Raw genomic sequence first — 22,794 nt, 5'->3', positions numbered from 1 at the left:
GAGCATATAGTTGCAGTGGCCGCATGAGCCGTGGGCTGTAACGCAAGCCAGATGTGTCCTGGCGAGCTGAGTAGATAGGGCACTCCCTGCTGCAACCCCAGCAAAGAGGTCAAGAAAAATCCTGCATCACAAAAAGCTCTCATTTCATAGCTATTAGCCTGACAAAAAATAAAAAGCTGGCTAATGGGAAGTGTAAGTATGTATGTGTAAGGTGCATATGGAAATAGTACCCCCTCACACCGTGCAGGCGAGAATGAGGACTGGTGTCCCCATTCTGGACATCATCTAGAACTATTTTGAGATACACACCCATGGGGGGAATTGCTGGATTTATAGGGTATGGATATACTTAAGTTGCCTGAGAGACTGCCCACAGCCCAGGGAGCTATTAGAGATGTTCACTGCAGCAGCATTGTTGTTTAACTCTGTGTATGTATGTGTTTGTGTGCCCACATGCTCACGGGCTTGGGAGGTGGTGGTAGCAGCAGAAAGTTGAAGGGAACCTGAGTGTCCATCACTGATAGAACAAGAAACCCATGGCAGACTCTCATTACAAAATATTAGGCCGCAGTTAAAAGCTACAGATTGAATATACATATAGCAACATGGGTAGATCTTAATTTTCCATTAAATACTCTGTTTTGTAAGAAACAGACTGAGAAATGTAATATATTTACATAATACCATTTACATAAATTAAAAATATATATAGACGAAACAACACCACACATTTTGCAAGAACATGTGCAAACAAAAATACACATTAACACATTAGAGAGGCTGCTATGGGTGGTGACGGGGGGGCGGGGAATAAAAGTGGAGTACAAGAATAAAAGTTAATAGAAAAAATGTGAAATGTGAGAGGACTTTTCTAATCTGACTCTAAGATTTATTATAAAGCTATAATAATCAAGACAAGGTAGTGTCCTGTCATGACGGACAAACAGATCAATGGAACAGAAGAAAGGGCTCAGAAATAAACCCACATGTATACAGTCAATTGATGTTTTACAAAGGTGCGAAGACAATTCAGTGGAGAAAGGAATAACTGAACCGCCATGTGCAAAAGTGCATCTGGATCTATAACTTGAAGCATATAAAAATATTTACTCAAAGCGGATCACAGACTAAATGTAAAACCAAAGCTATAAAACATAGGAGAAAACTTTTTTGATCTTGGGTTAGGCCAAGATTTCTATGCGTACAACATCAAAATAGAAATCCATAAAAGAAACATTTGATATATTGGATTTCATCAAAATTAAGAACGTTTGCTCTTTGAAAGGCACCGTAAGATAATGCAAAGAAAATATTTGCAAATCACTGCCTGATCAAGTCCTCATATCCAGAATAAAACACCCTCAAAACTCAGTAAGAAAACAACCCAATTTCTTTTTTAATGGGCAGGAAATTCAAACATGCTATTCAGTAAAAAAAACTTATCCTTAGCAAATAAGTACATGAAAAGATATTCAATACAATTACTAATCAAGGAAACTCAAAACCACAATGAGATACTGCTACACACCAATTAGAATGGCTAAAATTTAAAAGGCTGACTATATCAAGTGTTGGTGAGGACACAGAACTGCAACCCTCATACACTGCTGCTAGGAATGTAAAATGATACAATTATTTTGCAAAACAGTATGGCAGTTTCCTAATAAGTTATAAAAGTCCACCTACCATATGACCCAGGCATTCCATTCCTAAGTGTTTACTCAAGGAAAATTAAAACATACGTACTTTCGAAGATTTGTGCACCATATTCACAGCAGCTTTATTTGTAATAGCCAAAAGGTAAACAACGCAAATGTCCAATAGTGAATCACTAAACAAATTGTAGTCTATCTGTACAATGCAATACTATAAAATAATTTTTACTTAGCCATAAAAGGAAGAAACCATTGATATAGGCAACAACATGGCTGAACCCCAAAACAGTTATCCTGAGTATATACTGTATGGTTCATTTACATAAAATTCTAGAAAATGCAAACTAATTTATTGTGACCTAAAGTACATCAGTGCTTGCCTGGGCAGGAGGTTTCGGGAGGAAGGGGTTACCGAAGGGCACGGGAAAACTTGCAGGGGTGATGATATGTTCATAATCTTGATCTCGGTGATGGTCTCACGAGGGAAACATATTAAAATTTATCAAATTGTACACGTTGAATATGTGCAATTTATTTCATGTCAATTATATCCAAATAAGAGATTTTTATAAAGAAAAAAATAGGTATTCTGGCGCCCAGGGCCACCCAGCTGTAAGCGGCGGGGTAGGATTCCAACCCAGAAGCGGGCATTTGGAGCCCTCATGCTTCACCCTAGCTCCCTGAAACAAGCACGGAGGATGGCTCTGAGCAGCGAGGAAAGTGCTGGAAGCAAGCAGGCCGAGCGCGTCCCTGGCTGGGGATGTTAATCATTACCGGAGGGTGGCCCCAGCGCGGCCCCGCCCCGCGACGGCCGCCTGCGCGCCCGGCTGCCGCCTGCCCTCTCCGCCGGCCACCTGCTGCTGCCCGCGCCATGGTGAGTCCAGGGGTGCGCGGCCGCGATCGGGGCAGCGGGGCCAGGGCAGCCGCGGGCAAGGTGGGAACGGGAAGGGGCGGGGGAGGGTCTTTTCGAGCCCCTTGCGGAGCCGCGCGGGTCCGAGAGTGGGGTCTCTGCCCGGCTCTCTGTCGCCGGCGGCGGGGAGGGGAAGCTGAGGCCCTGAGAGGGGCGGTGGCGGGTCCGAATCCCACCCGGTTGGGAGGCCAGGCCTGCCCTGACCCCGGCCAGTGCTCGTTCCGGGACCCTGCCGGGGGCGGGGCCTACGACCTTCCTGGGCCGGGGAGGACAGTCGTGGAGGAGTCCACAGATCTCGTCCCCTTAGTGGCCCGATTCTGCTTTATACTGGGGTGGGAGCGAGAGGGAGGCTGAGTTTGCGCGCTCCTGCGCGTGCCTGTCCGCTGCCCCTTCCCGCTGGCACTCTGGGTACGGGGTCTGCCTGGGACTCACGCTCTGCGCCGGTGTGCTGTCCCGGGCCCCAGAGTCAGCCCCCGCGCCGGCTTGAGGCCCATGCGCGGCCACGGGGGCTTGGTGGCGCTGGAGCAGCACTCCTCCCAGGTGAGCTTCCCCCACCCACCCCCCGGGGCGAGGGCGGGGCCTTTGCTCTGCTGTAAGCTCGGGAGCTTCATCAGACCATTTCTGGTCCACAGGCCTTCGGAGCAGGCAAGACTGGGAGGGCCTTTTGATAGGAGAGGGACTTGGGCGAGGGAGGATGAGTGGGGCTGTTTGTGAGGGGCGCTGAGGTCCCAGAGATGCAGGCTTGGGAAATCGGTAACCACTCCCCACACCTCGCCAGAGGAGGCAAACGGGGCTCCGCCCCCCTCTCTGTCTCTAGAGCCGGCACCTGGAAGGTTTGTCAGTTCAGCCCCAGGCTGTGCGACTTGGGGGGTTCCAGAAGTCTCTACCGAGAAAGGGAAGCCTTCTAAGAGCTTACCTGGACCCACCCACTCCTTTAAGAGCCAGGGAAGTAAACAGTGGGCTCTGATGCTTTGGCTGACTTCTGATTGTCTGGATACACGGACCAGGCGGTCAGCCACGGGGAGAAGGCCAGCTCTGGAGTAGAGACCTCCCTACTGGGCAGATGATGCAAATCGCTGCTGCCATTCAATCCCTATAGCCATCCAGAGCCGAGGGGAAGAGAGGGGCCAAGCTCCATCAGTCAAGAGAGAGCTCACGTTTTCAGGAGGGAAACAGCAGGGAAAAAAGACGACTTAGGAAAGCACTGCGATGCTTCAGCTACCCCAAATGCTATCAGGCCCATCACAAGCCTACTTGCCTTAGGAAGTATTTTTTTTTGTAATGCAGATGACATTTGCTTTATAGAGGTAGAGTTTCCTAAAGTGTCCCATTGGCGCCTCATGATGATCAGTGGAGGTGGAGGTTCTGCCAAGAGAGGTACAGCCACCTGGCTGGTAAATGGTGAAAGCGGGGCTCAAACCTCCTGCCAATCAACACATGGTCTCCAGACTGCGGGCTGCCTCATAAAAGCTAAATTAACCTCCCTCACATTCCCTCCCCACCCCTAAGGATATCTTTTCAATTCAGCACTCTATTTCTTCCCTGGGGTGGTGCCACTCTAGAAGCCTAGGTTCTGGGATCTGTTAAGCTCCCAGACCTGGATCCTCCTAGGATGAAACTGACCCTTGCTTCCTTGCATTCTCTGAGGTTCCACTCATGGCCTGAATTGTGCCAATTTGGGCTGCCTTGAGGGCACTTTGCACATTAGGTAAATAGGATGGGGCACTAGGTTTGCCAGCTGCCTTTGGCCAAGTTCCTTCCACTTTGGCCTGAGCTTCCCAACCAGCCAGAAAAACAGACGGAAAACCAGAGAAACCTAGCCCTGGCGGCTCAGGACCAGAGGCTGCCTGGGAGCATGACTGAGGACCTACTAGAGGTAGTGCCAACGGCGGTCAGCCGCAGTGTGGCTAAGAATGGGCTGGACACTTATTTTAAATGTAGCTCCTTCGTCCAGCCCCAGGGAAGCTGACACACAGACAACACTGCGCCATCACTGGCTAGGGGTGGGCAGGAAAGAACAGCAGACAAGTCGTTTCCCCTCTCTAGGCCTGTTTCCTCTTCAATACACGTGAAAGTTACAGTAGGGACGTGGGGTGCATATGATGAAGTACGTAATAGGAAAAGGAAGGGGGGACAGTCATGGGTACTCTTCCTGAGAGGTTGTGGAGTAGTATATTTGCATCTGGGATTTATTTTGCTCTTACGCCCTCACTGATGTAATAGATCTCATGGAGGGAAGGTCTGTAAGGCTTTGAGGGCAGGGTGGGGGAAGAGTGCTTCTCTGTCCCCGTCATATGAATTACATTGCTTTTGAGATCTCCTTTCTCTGTGTGGAGTGTAAAACCCAAGACCTGAGAGCCTATCGGCGGACGAGCCGGGACCCCACCTCCTGGGCAGGGTGCCACCCTTGAGGCCTCCCAGCTTATTGCTCAAAGACCTGCTGCCCTTTGGTCACCCATGTCCAAAGCAGCCAGTGGAGGCTAAGTTCCCCTAAAGGTTGGAGCCCCTCTGTTTTGACCTATAAAGAGAAATGCCCTTGGGCCTCTGTTTTTTTCCCTCTTCTAGGCTGGCAAAGCACACAGGCTGAGCGCTGAGGAGAGGGACCAGCTGCTGCCAAACCTGAGGGCCGTGGGGTGGAATGAGCTGGAAGGCCGCGATGCCATCTTCAAGCAGTTTCATTTCAAAGACTTCAACAGGGTATGGCACCAGGGTGGGACAGAGTTTTCTGAGACGGGCTGATGGGGTCACCTCACAAAGCATGTTCTCTCCCTTCATGTCTTGTTAGCCAAGACTCTCAGACACCACACTCATCCAGTTATTTGGGCACTGTGCCAGTGGGGAAATTAATTTTCCTGTCTAACTCAGAAAGTATCATTTTTGGGGATTGGAGAGCCATAGGAGGATGTGTCTTGGGCTCTCCCTTCCTGGAACTTTTAGCAACAGTCTTCTGACGAGATAATTCAAGTAGAAAACATGCACATCTGAAGACATTTGAACAGACAGCCAAGACTGGCCAGATCAAAAGCCTGTTGTGGTGTTCCCACCTTGTTGGCGTCCTAAATAGCAAGACTTTCTTCCTACTGCAAGGACAATCTCTAACTCAGACCTGAGAACCAGTGACAGGATGTCAAGGGGGAAATGATTAAAGATAGAGGAGTCTCCTGGGGGGAAGCTAATTCATCCTCCTGCGTCTAGGCCTTGAATTGGTGATGTCCAGAAGTCCTTTCTCTTAGAACACTAACCTGGCTCTCACTCCACTTAAATAGGCCTTTGGGTTCATGACAAGAGTGGCCCTGCAGGCTGAGAAACTGGACCACCATCCTGAATGGTTTAACGTGTACAACAAGGTGAGTGATGCTGTGTGCCTCTGTTGTGCTCTGCCCTCATCCAAATACTGCGAACTCCGACACATTCTGAAGGCTTTTGGACTTAACGATGCACCTTCCTGACCCATAGGTCATCCACTCATCTCATTTCCAATCTCACTGAGATTGCACATGCCTAGAATCAACATAAATACCCCTGGAAAAAAAATCAGTCTTACTATAGAAAGAAATGCAAATTAAAAGATGCATGAGATAGTTGTGGTTAAAGTAGACATTTAAGTAGGCATTAAGAAGGCAAAACCCAACAAAGGAAAGGCTGTGGGAATCAGGCATACTTATTCAGTGTTCGTAGCTCTAAACGGCTTTAATCTTGCTGGAGGTATGGAAGAATGAAAAAGTAATAAACTTGAACTAAGAATACACACATATTTGGGAGGCCAAGGTGGGCGGATCACGAGGTCAGGAGATCGAGACCCTCCTGGCTAACACGGTGAAACCCCGTCTTTACTAAAAAACACAAAAAAATTAGGCCGGCCTGGTGGTGGATGCCTGTAGTCCCAGCTACTGGGGAGGCTGAGGCAGGAGAGTGGTGGGAACCCGGGAGGCAGAGCTTGCAGTGAGCAGAGATTGAGCCACTGCACTCCAGCCTGGGAGACAGAGCAAGACTCCGTCTCAAAAAAAAAAAAAAAAAAAAACACACACACATAGCCAACCTATTAAATTATTTGCTTAATGAATAGAAACAGTCATTAAATGTCTACCATGTGCCCAAAAGCTCCGCTGGTCTCTGTTTATAAAAACAGTAAGGGTAGAAGAGGCCGTCTGTGAATGGATAGTGTTTAGGAGTTGGCACTGGTTTTTGGTTTTGTCTTTAGCTTTTAGGTTGCTCTTGACATTCGGATATTAAGTTTTTATTCTATAGCTGAAGTCATGATTATTTTTGAAAGACAGCAAAGGGGAGATGTAGAAGATGTTGTTACAGACATGTCAGGAAGGAGTCCCCAGGAGAGATCGTAGTGGCCAGCTGCTATTCTGGAGCTCCTAGCAGGGCTGCGCCCAGCAGCTAGTGACTCCCTCCTGTTCTTAAGTGAAGTCAGTGGAAGCAGAATTTCTGGTTTCATTTCAGGTCCACATCACGCTGAGCACCCATGAATGTGCCGGCCTTTCAGAACGGGACATAAACCTGGCCAGCTTCATCGAACAAGTAGCAGTGTCCATGACATAGATCCTGCCCTTCCTCTTTGAATCTTCAGGGGGAAGGGGTGACTGAACCGGGAATCCAGGGAGGGAGCTGAGGAGCCCTTGCCCTCCCGCCATTCCCCTCCCAAGACCCAGCTGCTGCCGTTGAGGGGTGAGTCCTTGCTGTGGGATGTGCCAGTGTTCCCACCAACACCAGGAATTCAGACCTTTTCCCTGCACCACTCTCTTCGTCCTGGGGGCTCTGTTACACTAATTTGAATAAGCTCTCCCCTTTCTTTGCAACTTCTCAGCAACAATAATGATTTTCTTGCCAGGCTGTGTCTTGCTCCCTGATTCATTTCCCAGGAAGCTGTGATACAGGGTGAAATAAAGTCTTGTCTTAGAAACCAGGACCCTAAACCCCACACTATGTAACAGAAACACATGTGCTTTTATGTCTCAAATAAAACTATTCTATCAATTGGTCTCAGGCTCTAGAAACTTCTTTTCCACAGGTCAATCCAAATTGGAGTCAATAGGCATTTAAATGAAAGCATTTCCTCTGTGCTGGGCACTGTTCAAGGTACTGGAAAAAGTGAGGGACCAGACCACCTTGCCTTCAGATTCATTATCATCTAGGGGATATCATTTGATTATCATCAAACAGGAACACAATTAACTATTACCAATTACCAATTAACTAGTACTAATTAACTATTACTAAAATGAATTAATGCTAGACGGCAGGATAAGAAATGAGCTAAAGGGAACGCAAGTGATTAATGGTGAAAAGGGCAAATCTGGAGGCTTTGAGTTATGCCTTGAAGACCTGGGTAGGATTCCTGGGAGGCAGAGATGGCTGAGAGAACACCATGAACACAGATAAGGGTGTGAAGGGCACAGGTATTATATGCATTGTGGAACCTATGTCTAGAAAGGCAGTCTGGGGCCATATAACAGGTTGAACATCCCTAATTTGAAAATTGGAAATCCAAAATCTGAAACTTTTTGAACGCCAACATGATGCCCAAAGGAAATACTCATTGGATCATTTTATATTTCTGATTTTCAGATTAGAGATGCTCAACTTGTCAGTATAATGCAAATATTCCAAAATCCAAAATCTGAAACACTTCTGGTCTCACACCTTTCAGATAAGGGATACTCAACCTGTATTTTCTTCCTGGTTGTGATGGCTAATTTTATGTGTCAACTTGATTGGGCCATGGGGTGCCCAGGCATTTGGTCAAGCATTCTGGGTGTGTCTGTGAGGGTGTTTCTGAATGAGGATAACATTTGAATCAGTAGACTGAGTAAAGCCGACTATCTTCCCTAACATGGGTGGCCTCATTCAACCAGCTGAAGGCCTGTATAGAACAAAAGCGCTAAAAAGGGCTGACCCTCTTCCAAGTAAAAGGGAAGTCCTCCTGCCTGACTGCCTTAAGATGGGACATTGGTCTTTTCCTGCTTTCGGACTTAAACTGAAACATCCACTCTCCTTAGGTCTCAAGGCTGCAGGCCTCCGTCTGCAACCATCTGCTTTCCTGGTTCTCCAGCTTGCCAACTACAGATCTTGGGGCTTGTTAGCCTCCATAATCACATGAGCCAATTCCTTATAAGAAATCTCTTTGTGTGTATTGGTTGTTTCTCTGGAGAATCCTAATACACAGGCCTATCATATCAGATATGGGAGATCTCAAATCCTGATGGTCTCTTCAGTTTCTTAAAATCTTAGCAAAGTTCTTAGGGCTTGCCTGGTTTTACTCCACAAGAGAGAAGACACAGGCAGCTTAGGACCTGGCAGGCTATTTATCACTGGAGCAGTTAAGAGATGGTTTGCACAGTCAGTTCCCCAGCCAGGAACTCTCTAGGACAGAATATTCCCACGCGTGTCATGAAGGGGGCACTGACAGCAGCCTCATCTCTACCCCCACGAGAATGCCACACAAATTTTACCTCACATATGTCACTATGCAGAGACTGGGAAGCCTTCTTCCTAATAGTTCTCGTCTGTGTCTCCTAACCCAAGTACTAAGCTGACTTGTAAATGCCAGGGTCACTTGGAGCAGGAATCTAGCAATGTCACAACTCAGCCAGGATGAGTTGGTCCCCCAGCAAAGGCCAGGAAAGGGGCAGAGGCTGGAGGTTGAGAAATAAGCGTATTGTTCATAAGAGGGATTAGTGGGACCCTGTTCCTAGCATATATGCTAGTAAAGGATTTTCAATACCTATATTGATGGCAAACAAGATTCAGACAGTGGTCTCCCATCTGCTCCACTTCTGACTTAAATTTTTCCAAGTGTGCTTTGATCTGATGACTGGAGGACTAGAGGACAGAAGACGCCAGATGCGGAGGTATGGACTATGCTGTTATGTTACATTCCTGCCTCTGCTTATTTTCATGGGTCAAGGGTTGAAAAATGTTTGCCCGGTGCAGGGACAGCTCATGCCTGTATTTCCAACACTTTGGGAGGCCAAGGCGGGAGGATCATTTGAGCCCAGGAGTTAGAGACTAGGCTAGGCAACGTAGAGAAACTCTGTCTCTACAGAATATATAAAAAAATTAGCCGGGCATGGTGGCACACACCTGTGGTCCCAGCTACTCGGGAGGCTGAGGTGGGAGGATCATTTGAGCCTAGGAAGTCAAGGCTACAGTGAGTGATGATCATGCCATTGCCCTCTAGCCTGGGTGACAGCGAAACCTCATCTCCAAAAAATAAAGCCAACCTTGGCAGCACTACAGTTGTATGAAGCACATTTATGTGTGACAAAGACACAGGTAACACTTTTTTTTTTTTTTTTTAGAAATAAATAGGTTTATTCTAAAATTAATCCAAATAATTGAAATTATAGGGAAGGATATTAAGAGATTACAAGACAAAGGAAAGCATAAAAGAAAATAAGGTAATTAAAACTTCAAATCAAGAAAAGATTCTCAAAAATCTGACTTTGCCTACCCAGGTACAGTTGGTGGCTATCAAATTAGGACTCAGTAATTACTTGTGTCACTGAGTGAAAGCTGCTCATTGCTGCCAAGAACCTACAGAGAAGGCCAAGGGGCTGACGTACAGCTGTATGGAGCAGCAATAAGCACCCCAGACATGACTTCCTAGATAAGCCAGGCCTCCTCATCCAAGCACGTCCTGGATCCTCTTTCTCTCTGGTTTCCAGGTACTCAGGAACTAGGCCATTTAGCAGAAAACTGTGGCAAAAAAGCAATCCTTGGCTTGATTCTGGCAAAGTCTGAATGGGCTAAAAGCCAAAAGGAAAAGCTGGGTTATCTGAATGACAGCCTTCAGATCCTGACTAACCCTTTGGAAAAACTTCTCGTTTCTTATTCATAATAGAATAAGATTTCCAGCAGTTACATGTGTGTGAAGATTATCTGAGGAGCTCTGTCAGCCCCTAAACCAAATGCAGGGCTTGAGGCCAATGCCCTTTGGTTAGACAGAACCACACTGCCCAGATGGCTAGAGACCACCCAGATAGCTCAATCCATCATTAAGTTATTGTAAGCAGCAAACTGTAAGCAGAAGTGGATGATGAAGATGGAAAAAAATATAAGATAGGGCCTGTCCCTGGCAAACTAAGAACCTGAATTTCAGACCTCTCTGAAATAGGTACGACTACCACTGCTGGTGCAGGGACCAATCAGTGACCTATTAAAGTGCCTGGAAATGAGATGGATTGCTGCTTAACTGTGTCTCTTTCATTGATTGTGGTATCAGTGGGCACACAGGACTGTTTCACCACCAGGGGGCAATCTCTCACCAGGAGCCCATTCAAGCACGGCCACTGCCCCATTTGTGATCTCGTGTGTGCCCAAGTAATCAAATGAATGCAACCATCCACAGTAATTACAATTAGGGTCATTTAACTATTTAATTGCTTTTTGAGATTATTGCTGAAATTAGGAAGGGAGCATTGAAATGGGAAGGGGGAGGTTAGAGAAGACAGAGATTTAAAAGAAGCAAGTACCATTTTCCAAGTATAAAACTCGTAATATTAAAAGTGACATAGCAGTATATTCACATGACTACTTAAGTCTAATGCAGAAACAAGACAGTACAGTTTTTGCAGAGGCCGATGTGACATCTGCATGCGACATGATACTATTAAGACTCTCTACCCACCTCTGCTACAGAGTAGCTGCTATATGCACACATATACAAAAATACAAAATGAAAAGCCTACAAAAGTGTTAAGTCAAACTAAGGCTCTTAATTGTAAATTAAAGTGGCTACAGTAGGTCCCTTTGAAAAACACCATCTCCCCTGGCACCAATGTTGTCACAGCACAGAGGAAGCGAGTGGCTCAGGGTCTGGTCCTGGGGAGACACTCTATAGGGGCACGTGCTTCTCCATCTTGGCAGCTGGCAAGCCACAGTGGTGTCTGCTGGGTAGCTCTGGGTTCCTGGACCTGATCCAACATAATGTACTGACCACACAGCTCTGACCACAGCTACTCTCAAAGTGGTGCCTGCCAGGTCTCCCTCTGACACACACACACACACACACACACACACACACACTACCCACTCTTGGAAGCCACAATGCACTGCTGGGCAAACAGGAAAAACACATACACAGACATAAATGCCACACCAGCCCTGAATGGCGTGGCCAGCTAGTCACAGTTGTTGGGTCAGTAGTACAGTGCTCAAGAACACTTCAGACTAACATGCCAAGGAGCCTGAGGAAAAGTCTGGTAGTCATGGCTCTCCCAGCCAGCATTCCCAGTGGGGGAAACTAGAAGATACCAGCCTGGAGAGGCTGAATATTCAGGAGTCCCTGAGATGGGGAATGGAACAGAGGAAAGTGTCTCTTGACTCGTCTTAAGTACCTCCCTCCCCAAATAGAAACCTCAGACTGATCCATTTCCCCTAGGGCCTGGGCCAGGAGTAGCTCACTGCTCACTGCTGAGGAGAAAGGCACAAGATATAATGTCATTAGAGCAGGACAGTGGCTCAGCCTAGAGGAGAGTTCCCTACAGGGGAAAGAGGGCAGGAAGTGGGCGCAGGGTCTGGTCCTGTCCCTACACCACCCTGAGCAGCTAGTCTTGGGAAGGGATTACAGGCCCTGGGCCATAGGCTGCTCGCCATTCTGCTTTCCTATCCTGTTTCTCTCCCTGTGCTGCTCCCTTTTAGCCAGGGCTGAGAAATGTCCAGCACCTGAGGCAAAACTGCCATAGTACCTCTGAAAGCTGAATCAAGGGGAAAGAGGCAGAAGAACACACTAATAGAGAAAATTTTCCTTGCTACGGGTGCTCTTTCACACCCACCTAGGGTAAGTCAAGGCAACTTGTGAAGGTGCTTTGAGCTGTTCCTTCAAGCAAACACATTTTCATTACATAACGGCTTAACACAAGGGTGCAGGGAAGGACCACCACCAACTTTGGTGACATATTTGAATCTGGGTGTTCATCCTACTCTGATATTCAGAAAAGCATAGAAAAAGGTCTGATTTCTGCTCACCAGCCCAGGATAGGGTTCAGGTGTGCTCTGACCACTGCCAATTCAGGAAGGCAGCACCATGGCCAAAAGCTCCTAGATTATTTGGAAACCATGTTTTCTTCCTAGTCCATGGTAACAAGAATAAGCCAATGGGAGCATCATTCCAAACAATAATCTCCAAAGACGTTGGCAACCAAGCGTCAAATGGGGACTGCAGGCACAGAAGAGACCACCCCAAACCTTGCCTGGGTGGATGAAGCAGGTATGCTAGAATAGTCCTGTCCTGCAGAATAGGGAACAGCAGCTTGGTCAATCTGTGTCCTGGAAAAAGAAAATGAGTTGCAATAGAAATGATTCTAAGAGGGACAATGAACCTAATCTTAAGAGAGAGAGGGCCAGGCACGGTGGCTCACGCCTGTAATCCCAACACTTTGGGAGGCTGAGGCGGGGGGGATCACCTGAGATCAGGAGTTCAAGACCAGCCTGGCCAACACGGCGAACCCGTCTCTACTGAAAAAAAATTGAAAAATTAGCCGGGCATGGTGGTGGGCACCTGTAATCCCAGCTACTCGGGAGGCTGAGGCAGAAGAATCGCTTGAACCCAGTGGGTGGAGGTTGCAGTGAGCTGAGCTCATGATGCCACTGCGCTCCAGACTGGGCAAAAGAGCAAAATTCCATCTCAAAAAAAAAAAAAAAAAAAAAAAGAGAGAGAAGGCTGAAAAAGCCTCCTGCTTAGAGTATACCTCACACCCAGCTGGGGAAACATCTGTTATGTAAACGCCTCCTGCCTGAGATAACAAAGAAGCTCTAGCTATCTCATAAACTGTACCCCAGCTTCTCTAAAGAATCAGGACAGGTCACAGCTACCACACAATGTTTAAGTAAAGTTGAAAGCTAGAGAGTTTAGAAAAGGAAATGGTTAAAACAATTCCTAGGGTAACATTTATAACAAGGGCAAAATCATTATGTAATGGAATTCTCTGGGGTCTTCAAATTAAAAACCACAAAAGGAAGACAAGAGGAAGAACAAGAATCCTGAGGCTCAAGCTGTCTCATGGTCTATCTTGAGTTGTGCTCTATGGAGCAAGACCAGATGTCAAAGTTGTGCACGGCCTGTTCCATACCCCAAGAACCTTCTGAAGGCTGGAATCCCCTTGAGACTAGAAAGGGTCCAAGTTCAGTGGGGTTTTGGAGAACCATTCATCTGGCTGCCCTGGGTGACAGTGTCAGTGCTGTACAAGCTGTCCAAGAAGACCGAGGACAATTCTGCAACCATATTCCTGTCAACAGTTGTCTGGGCCATGCCATAGATGGCACCCTACAAATCCAAACAAAGAGACATTATTAGTGAGGCCAGGTCCAAAAGCAAGAATAAAACTGCAGCAATGAGCCCCTTCTCCCCGAGTCCTAGCTTCGCATGTGCACTGCCCTACCCCATTTCCACCTTAGGCATCCTATCATTCTATCAGAAAAACAGCTGGCATAGTCAATTTTTCACAGGGACTTTCCAGTCTGCCTTTCTGCATAAAGGGACTAGCCTAAGAAAATTCCAGAAAAAACATGTTTACTATCTTTCCTGTGTCAAAATTTTCTTTTCAAATGGACACTACCACCAGCTGCTTTTATACAGAAGTCTCTAACTTACAAGGTGCTTTATAGTGTATCTCATTTGAGACTTCAGCAACCCTAAGGGGTCAGTGATGCAGAGATCATCAGCTCCAGTCAACAAATAAAAGATGTCTGTGGCAAAGGGGCAGAGGCAGGAACAGACTCCAGGTCATTTGATTCTTTCAAACTCTCCACCAACACCTAAATTTCCAAGAGAAGAAAAAAAAACTCCAAGTGTCCCTACCATTCCTGTGGTCTTCGCTTTAGGATTCTTCATGATTTGAGTGACAGATTCTCGAATGTCCTTTAGGAATTGTATAGCTACTCGTTTCCGGGCGTGTAGTAATGTGATGCAGAAATGAATACTAGGAAAGAAGAGACAGAGAAAGATGAACCTTGAAGAAAGAAAAAATGTTCTAAAATAATGCAGCCCCAAATACGGGAATTTCCTGGTTGCCCTTTCACAATATTTCTGACAAGTGTAGTCATCCAAGTTGTTCCTAGTCCTGGGAATCTGGGCTCTCTCATGCTTGGGGTGTCAGGCATGGGCTGACCTCAGAGCTTCTCGGCATGACTGAGAACCATGCTAAGAGGATGAACAGGGTTGGCTGCTTTGTCCCACCCATCCCCTCACAAATTCCACCACCATTCCTTCAACCACGTCACCATCAATGAGACACTTTTATCTTAGATAATCAGCCCCCATGGACTCTCATGGGGACGGGGCCACATGGCTGGGGTCTTAAAGGACTTCAGGGCACAGAAGAAATTCTACCTCGCCCTGGAGGAATTTAGTGGGGTTTAGTGGAATTGTGAAGAGGGAAAAAGATAGTCCAGATGGGACTGGCAATGCACCAACGTGTGGAAGGCTAAGCTGTACACAGAGGACATAAACAGACCTGTACTCAGTTGGAGTGGTGCATTTACTCAAAGGCATCATGGAAGATTAGGTTAGAAAAGTCTACTAAAGAAGGCAGTAGCAGGCCAGGCCTGAATGATTAGAGACCCCCGGGAAGGTCTTGAACTAAATATTAGCCAGGTAATGAGTATTTTATAAGAGCAATTTGATGGCTGTGTACAAGATGGATTGGAGAGTAGAAAGGCTAGAGACTGAGAGAAAAACCTCATGACCAACCACTGGTCTAGGGGGCTGTCACCTAATTCTGCCAGAGTTTAAAGCTAATGGTCTTGTTCTTTGTACTAATAATTCCAGGTGGCAAGAGAGAAATCCTTTAGATACTACAGTTGCTACTAACGTGCTAGCCTCTAGCAGTCAAACTCTATACTTCAGGTTACTGTACCACCCAAGTTCTTCCGAAGTCATAGAGCAAAATAAGGGAAAGAGGCTTCTTCAAGCTTACCTGGGTGGGAACTGCAACTGGTTCAAGTTCCACCCCTTAGCAGTCATCAGGTTTGATAGTCGGTAGATGTCAAAATCACGGGATCCCAGAGCAATGACTGACAATTGGGGATTTCCAAAAACAAAGATGCCTTTGATATTTTCCAGTCTTAAAACAAAAAAATAAATGAAGGAAGAAAAAGTAAATTCAGTCACATACAGTCCCCTGGTCACTATCTCTTTAATCATTCAAAGTCTTCCTTATAATGAATGCAATCTAACCCTTTGGGCTTTAGTCTTCTCATCTTCAAAAAGAAGAAGGCTACACCGGGATCAGTGGTTCTTACTGAGATCGGAATCATAGACGGAACGATAAAAATGGAATTCCAAGGCCCAAACCCCATCTAGATCTAATGACTCAATCACTGACTTCGAACCTGTCTACCCAACTCCCAATTATATTCCCCTAGATGCTTCTGAGGCATAAAAGATGTACTAAAAAAATTTCTGGAAAAGTAATCTGCCCATCTTCACAGTTCTAAAAAGTCATATGTAATCCCTAAAGCAAGAAATGGTATAGCAGGTCTTAATAAATGGCCCTATCAGAGCTATAGGAGGACCTTTTATTTTATTTATTTGTTTGTTTGCTTATTTATTTGAGACAGGGTCTTGCTCTGTCACCCAGGCTAGAGTGCAGTGGTGTGATCATAGCTCACTGTAACCTCAAATTCCTGGGATGTTCAAGCAGTCCTCTTGCCTTAAGCCTCCTGAGTAGCTGGGACCAAAGGTGCACACCACCACATGTGGCTAATTTTTATTTTTATTTATTTTTTTATTTTTGAGATGGAATTTCATTCTTGTTGCCCAGGCTCGAGTGCAATGGTGCCATCTCAACTCACCACAACCTCTGCCTCCCGGGTTCAAGCAATTCTCCTGCCTCAGCCTCCTGAGTAGCTGGGATTACAGGTGCACGCCACCACGCCTGGCTAATTTTGTATCTTTAGTAGAGAAGGGGTTCTCCCTGTTGGTCAGGCTGGTCTCGAACTCTGGACCTCAGGTGATCCGCCCGCCTCAGCCTCCCAAAGTGCTGGGATTACAGGCATGAGCCACCGCGCCCGGCCTCATGGCTAATTTTTAAATTTGTTGTAGAGATAATGTCTCATTATGTTGCTCTGGTTGGTCTTTAATTCCTGAGTTTAACCGATCCTCTTGCCTTGGCCTCCCAAAGTGCTGGGATTACAGGCCAGAGCCACCGCGCCTGGCCAAGGATCTTTCTCAAATGAGAAATGCCTGCAGGCAGCCTTCCTTCTCCCTCAATATACTTAAAGAGCCCCCCAATCCAAGTGACACATAGAGAGATGGGCAGATAAGATGTTAACAGATACATTAGACAAAGCATGTAGCCTGTTCTGGCCTCGGCTTAACCCAAGATTTCATTGCCCTCCTTTCCTCATTCCTTCTGGCCCATTTCCAATTATTTTCTTATTCCAATGATTCTTCAAGTATGATTCCTGGAGCAGTAGCATCAGTATCTCCAGAAATGGAAATTTTTAGAGCCCATCCCAGTTCCACTGAATCAGAAACTCTAGGGGTGGGCCCAGCTATCTGTGTTTTAACAAGCCCTTCAGGTGATTAGAATGCATGCTCAAGTTTGGGAATCACTGTCCTAATCATTAAATTGTACATTAGCCTTAGGGTAAGAGCTGCCAGTTATTAAGACATCCATAGAGATGAGACAAACTACAAATGAGGCCCCCGTCTGTGAAGACCCTCCAAAAGTCAGGGCAGAGAAAGGGAGCTTCTCCTCCCAGGACAGCTGGTCTGGCCTAAGCCCTAAGCTGCTGCCCTAAGCCCTCTATATCGCAGGAGACAACAGGTGGGCTAGGGCTATGGATACTTAGCCAGGCAGGTGCCTTGAGCCTACTAGGAAAAAAAAGCAATAGACAAGGCAAAACCCCAGTCTTCCACACATACTCTGACTTGAGGAAGCGAGCAGTTTTGATGATCTGTTTGGTAGCTTCAACATAGCCGTTCTCACCGAAGTGCATCAAGGCAGCCCAACAGGCTGCGCTAATGCCACCAGGCCGTGAACCTGCGATGGTTGGGGAAGCATAGATGCCACCCTGCCAATCTGTATCAACGAAGAACTGATAGTTCCTGTACTTCTTGTCACTATACAACACCAATGATGAGCCTTTTGGGGCGTAGCCATACTGTGGAAGAAGTAGCAGATAAGAAAAGTGAGAGTATAGTTCTGTCTGGCAGACCTTGTCCCAGAACTCTCATCATGCAAAGGAAATCCTATTTATTTCTCAGTTTCTCTGTTATGTTTCCCACTCACATTAAGGATTCAAACTTAAAATGCTAAAGGGTAGTAGGAACTTAAGGGATGGAATTTACATTCTCTCTGTTAGGAATGAGGAATCTGAGACCCAGGGAAGAAAAGCGCCCAGTTAATCGGTTTACTCCCTCTCTTGCCCAGCATGTGGTTTACCCCCTCTCTTGCCCAGCATGTGGTTTACCTTATTTAAAATATTTCTCTGGAGGCCATATGTCAGGATGAAAACAAGGATAAGTTTGCAATGGAAGCCAGGAAAGGATGGAATTTGTCACTTTGAGTTACAATCACCATCTGACCCCCTTCCCATCTTTTTTTGCTTAGTATTACTAAGAATATTATGCTTATGAGAACATAATGGTGCTCAGAATCTAAAAGCTACTTAATACAGCTTTAAAATTAACTATGTAACTGGTTTCCTTATAGAACATCTGGCCCCCTAATTAACTCTTACTAAAACTAACATGGAACTAATTTCATTACCTGAACCATCCACAAATGGATGGTTATGGGAAAAGGACACAGGAGCTATCTGGGTGATAAGGAAAAAACAGATGCTGACTGAAAATCAGCTGCAGATCACACAGATTTTGAAAAACAAGTCTTTAATATACTTGAGTTTAAAACAAGCTCTGAAAATGCAATCAAAACAAGGTACACATTCCTGAGGCTGCTAATACTTCTTCCACATCTGGATGTATACTCAATAGCATTATCAACTGATCTAGACTTTGTCTCAGTCTACCAAGGGTGGCAGACATGGCCATCTCAAATGCTGAATGTTCCTGAGCACACAGGTTCTTCCTCTTTCCCAAAGAACTCTTCTGTCAACATTCTCCTGTCATGTAGGCTCAGGAGCCCAGTTGCACAGCAGCTCTAATGTTACCTACCAGCATGGGAACTCCACTACCAACCCTCACACTCCTCTACCCTCCACCTCAAATCAGCTCAAGGCTTCAGGGAGCCACTACACTAGCATGCTGTAGTTACACACAGTCAGTGGATACAGAAATTCTCTTAGCCAATTTGAGATAAAGGTAATAGGTTCATTTTCACTATTGTTTGTCACCTCTACCACTATACCCCATCACCTGAACCAGCTGATCTGGTGACGGCAAAGACAGAGTTTAAAACAAGCATCTGATGAGAATTCTATAGTTAATTTTATACTTTGGGGGGAAGCTACCAATTTATTTTATCAATAATAGTCAAAATAATCAACTGGTAACACTTGATCTCCTTAACTCACCTTATGGGTGTCAGCTGAAATGCTGGTTACACCTTTCACCCGGAAATCAAATGGGTGCTCCAGTGGGTATCCTGCTTTCTCCATAAAGACGATGAGGAAGCCTCCCAGACAAGCATCGACATGAAGGGGTATTTTGTATTTGACAGCCAGCTTGTTCCAAAAAACAAAGAACATAAAAGAATTTCCTTTATAGCCCTATAATAAAAACTGCAAGACATGGGTAGGAAGATGGGCCATAAACACAAGGCTATTTTGTATTAAGCCTCCCATGTTTTTAAAAAATGGCTATTTTTAACATTCCCAACAAAATTTATCTTTCAAATGTATTTTCCCTTCAAAAAAATTCATCTGAAATATGGTATCAATTTTATATTTAAACATGCATGACCTCAAACTCCCTGAAATATCAAGCAGGAAACGAGCAGAGCTCTGATTTAGGCTGCCTCTCACACAAAGGAAAGGTCCTGCCTCAGTCACTACAGGATGAGGCCTGAGGGAGAGGGAGGTGCTGAGGGGCAGCATGTGGAATATCACCCTTTTGGTGGGCACATTCCTACATGCAGATTATTTCCAGATTTCAATCTAAAAGGCAATCCTATTTCAGAATTTCCAGTTTAAAAGGCCTCAGCCTTGTACTATCCTCCCCCACAGCAGAGACTAGCAACTTTTAGAGGCTTGGAACAGAGTTGCAGGGCTTCCCCTAGGGCTGAGAGCTACTCATCACTACTGTGGTCAAAAACAAAAATAAAAATCGCTTCTTTTTGCCAAGTACTGCCCCATTAGGCTTTGTTTTAAAATATCCATTTGCCTGCCGTAGCAGCCCATTTCTCTCATATACCTTGGCCACTTCAGGGACAGGATCTATTACACCATGAGGAAACTGTGGGGTAGAACAGACGAGCATGGCAGTGTTCCTGGAGATGGCTCTTCTCATTGCCTAGGGATTTAAAGTTTAAAGGAAAATGAGAATCTATGTCACAATTACTCTTCTCTTCTGCTGCCAAGAGCAATCTGGGCTGCTAGCTTAAGAGTTCCAGTTCCACTAGTACCCGCTCCTTCACCACTCCAACTGCGAGAAGACTGCATCCCACCATGGTGACAGGACACAGGTGACTCCAGGTAAGTCCATTTGGAGAACAGTCTGAGAGCACAAAGTAAGAATAGAATCGCTGTGGGGGCGAAAACAATATTGAGCTAAGAGGCCAAAGAGCCAAATGTGAGCCCCAGCCCCACAACCTACCAGCAGTGAAACCCTGAGTACACTACTTCAGTCTGTTCCTTATCTGTGAACTACAATAATATAACAGCTTCGTCAACCTCTCTGGAATGTCATAAAGCTCAAATGGGATTCTGACAGAACACTGAAACTAGAAAACTCCTCTACACAAACGTGAGGAATAAAAATATCACTATTATAATCACTATAAAAATAATCACAATGGTATTAATTCAAGCCAATCTAAACCACAGTGAGAGTCTTTTTTTTTTTTTGAGACAGGGTCTTGTTCTGTCACCCAAGCTGGAGTACAGTGGTGTGAACACAGCTCACTGCAGCCTCAACCTCCTGGGGCTCAAGTGATCCTCCCACTCCAGCCTCCCGAGTAGCTAGGACTACAGGTGCATGCCACCACGTCCAGCTACTTTTTTAAATTTTGTGTAGAGATGGGGTCTCACTATGCAGCTCAGACTGGTCGTGAACTCCTGGGCTAAGTAATCCTCCCTCCTCAGCTTCCCAAAGTGCTGAGATTACAGATGTGAGCCACCATGCCTGGGCCATGGTAAGAGTCTTAGGGGAAGTGAGTCCATGTTCATTTTACAAATAGAGAGAAGAAAGGAAAAGTGATGGTGCTGACAGCAAAACCAGTGTCTCTCAAGTCCCAAGTTAGTGACTAGATCACCTCCCTTTCAGAATTCATGAACCTATGAAAAGACTGAAGCTGCAGTCAATCACCACTATCAATGCAGTTTTTCATATTCTGGCTGCCACAATCAAAGGCAGTCAGACCCACCTGAGTGTGACTGGAAACGGCTAGTCAACAAGAGGACCTTTCTGCTATCAGAGCCCAGCACAGACAGTGGGCCCTCCAGAGGGACTCACCCGCACATCCACCTCCATCATCTTCGTCAATGGGACCCGCACAATCTTCATCCCAAAGTAACTGGCTGCTTTGTTGAATGCAGCATGGGCACTTTGGGGAGCCACACTAAATGACAGGAAAGAGGAGAATAACGAAATTCAGGCCAAAATAATAGAAAACACCATTAGCAGCTAATCTAAATTACCGGGAGTAAATTCTGATTATTTTTCCCCTAATTAAAAATTTAAGTGTTTAGACTGCTTTACTTTTCTTTTTAAGCACACCCAAAAAGAGGCCAACTGATTTTCTGCAGAAACTTCCCTCCTATTTAGGAAATCATTCTGGCAATAGGAAGAGGACTCAGAAGTGATTCCACAGTGAGGGATCCAAAGCATAAAGCAAGGCGGGCAGGCGGAAAGCTGGGGGACAGAGGCTTTGGATGAGAGCAACACAAGGCAGAGCTGGCTAACGGTTGCCTACCAAAGACAGGCACCTCAGTGAGAAGAAGAAGAAGGTTTCCCGGCACAACGCATGTTCAAGCAGAAGTGTTCACATAGCGGCCAAGCATCAGCTCAGTGGCCCCTTCCAACTCTGAAAGACCACAAACTTGAAGAAACTAAAATCCCCATTTCTCCTACACATTTGGAAACAGTATTTCAAATAGTGTTGAAAGAGAAAATGAGGTCACAGGTATTTGCTTTAGACTTTCCTCAACTACTCCATTCATACAACGAATCTGTTCCCTTTAAGGAGAAAAACCTCTACTACTGAGGAAGTACCAAGCACCAAAGATCGATATATGAAGAAAGAATGGCGGCAGCCTGGTTTATTCTCTTATGCTACATATGAACCACAGCATGAGACCATATGCAATAAATCCCCTTTGTCAAGTGATACTTGCAGTAAAAATATTTAGATGTAGGATAAACATACTGTACAAGGGGACAGTCTAGGAAAAAATAATATAACCAAACATCAAATGTATGTCCAAGGAAGGCAATGTGGGTAAATCTCAAAAAGATATTTTTATTCTTCCTCCCAGAAAACAGCCCTCACACTAAAGTTTTCCCAGAGAGCACCCTAAGGCAGCCTATAATATTAAGTAACTTTCTAAGGTAAGCAGAACTAAAGTACCTAGAGAGCTTTCTTTAGGCTCCAAATAATTTGCAAATATCACAGGATTCAAAGATGTAGTCCTCAAACTCTCACTTTTGGAAAAAGGATGTTATTTTTGCTTGTAGTATATACTATGTATGATCTGGGGGTGGGGCGGGATGGGAATGATCTTTAAAAATAACTGGCTGATCCATTTAGAATTTTACTGAATGTAAAAGGATAAGGGCAGAGGGGCTAGGACAGGGGGAAAGGGGACCAGAATTACCAGAGGAAGAGAAGCAGCAGAAAAATGGATTATCTGGTTTACTTTCATAAAGCAGTACTCCAGGCAGACAAATCCAAAAGGGGACAAAACAGCCACACATACATACATTTCTGGAGTTTTGATCCCCTTCTCAAAGGCCAGGTCCCGATATGCTTTGCAAGCCATCAGTATGCTTTCTGTTCCCCCAGAAGTCACCTATAATAAAAAAGAGATGCCACCTGTTGGGGGAGTCAGGAATGCCCCCAGCTCTTCATGCCCTGATCTTGACAATGTTTGATA

General features: G+C 45.6%; 2 protein-coding genes across 4 annotated transcripts in view; one reads left to right on the top strand and one right to left on the bottom strand.

Moving 5' to 3' along the window:
• Window positions 1-2,273: 2,273 nt before the first annotated feature.
• On the top strand, window positions 2,274-7,555 carry PCBD1 (pterin-4 alpha-carbinolamine dehydratase 1). 2 transcript variants are annotated; one of them, XM_003271204.3, is made up of 4 exons: window positions 2,274-2,529; window positions 5,131-5,262; window positions 5,832-5,912; window positions 7,018-7,555. In XM_003271204.3, exons 1-4 carry the CDS (start codon window positions 2,416-2,418, stop codon window positions 7,114-7,116), a joined length of 426 nt encoding a protein of 141 aa, XP_003271252.1. In that variant the 5' UTR covers window positions 2,274-2,415; the 3' UTR covers window positions 7,117-7,555. The 2 variants fall into 2 exon arrangements, with proteins under 2 accessions (XP_003271252.1, XP_004091183.1); XM_004091135.2 differs by lacking the exon at window positions 2,274-2,529 and adding an exon at window positions 2,566-3,210.
• Window positions 7,556-9,856: 2,301 nt separating this feature from the next.
• SGPL1 (sphingosine-1-phosphate lyase 1) overlaps window positions 9,857-22,794 on the bottom strand; it is a 61,699-nt gene continuing 48,761 nt past the window's right edge. For both annotated transcript variants that reach the window (XM_030798070.1, XM_003271205.4), the window contains 8 exons: window positions 22,622-22,710; window positions 21,155-21,260; window positions 19,895-19,993; window positions 19,057-19,206; window positions 17,444-17,682; window positions 15,492-15,638; window positions 14,375-14,495; window positions 9,857-13,840 (listed from right to left, as the gene is read on the bottom strand). In XM_030798070.1, the coding sequence (XP_030653930.1) occupies window positions 13,700-13,840; window positions 14,375-14,495; window positions 15,492-15,638; window positions 17,444-17,682; window positions 19,057-19,206; window positions 19,895-19,993; window positions 21,155-21,260; window positions 22,622-22,710 (1,092 nt within the window). In that variant the 3' untranslated portion in view covers window positions 9,857-13,699. The remainder of the gene's footprint in view (window positions 13,841-14,374; window positions 14,496-15,491; window positions 15,639-17,443; window positions 17,683-19,056; window positions 19,207-19,894; window positions 19,994-21,154; window positions 21,261-22,621; window positions 22,711-22,794) is intronic.

The sequence above is a fragment of the Nomascus leucogenys genome, chromosome 18 (genome assembly GCF_006542625.1).
Source record: "Nomascus leucogenys isolate Asia chromosome 18, Asia_NLE_v1, whole genome shotgun sequence".
Taxonomy (NCBI): Eukaryota; Metazoa; Chordata; class Mammalia; order Primates; family Hylobatidae; genus Nomascus; species Nomascus leucogenys.
The sequence above is the reverse complement of the archived record's forward strand: the minus strand, read 5'-3'. Positions and strand labels throughout refer to the sequence as shown.

Coding starts and splice junctions, on each gene's coding strand:
- PCBD1 (XM_004091135.2), top strand. CDS start 3,058: ATGCGCGGCCACGGGGGCTTGGTGGCGCTGGAGCAGCACTCCTCCCAG. Junction 5,263..5,831: donor ATTTCAAAGACTTCAACAGG/GTATGGCACCAG, acceptor CCACTTAAATAG/GCCTTTGGGTTCATGACAAG. Junction 5,913..7,017: donor GGTTTAACGTGTACAACAAG/GTGAGTGATGCT, acceptor GTTTCATTTCAG/GTCCACATCACGCTGAGCAC.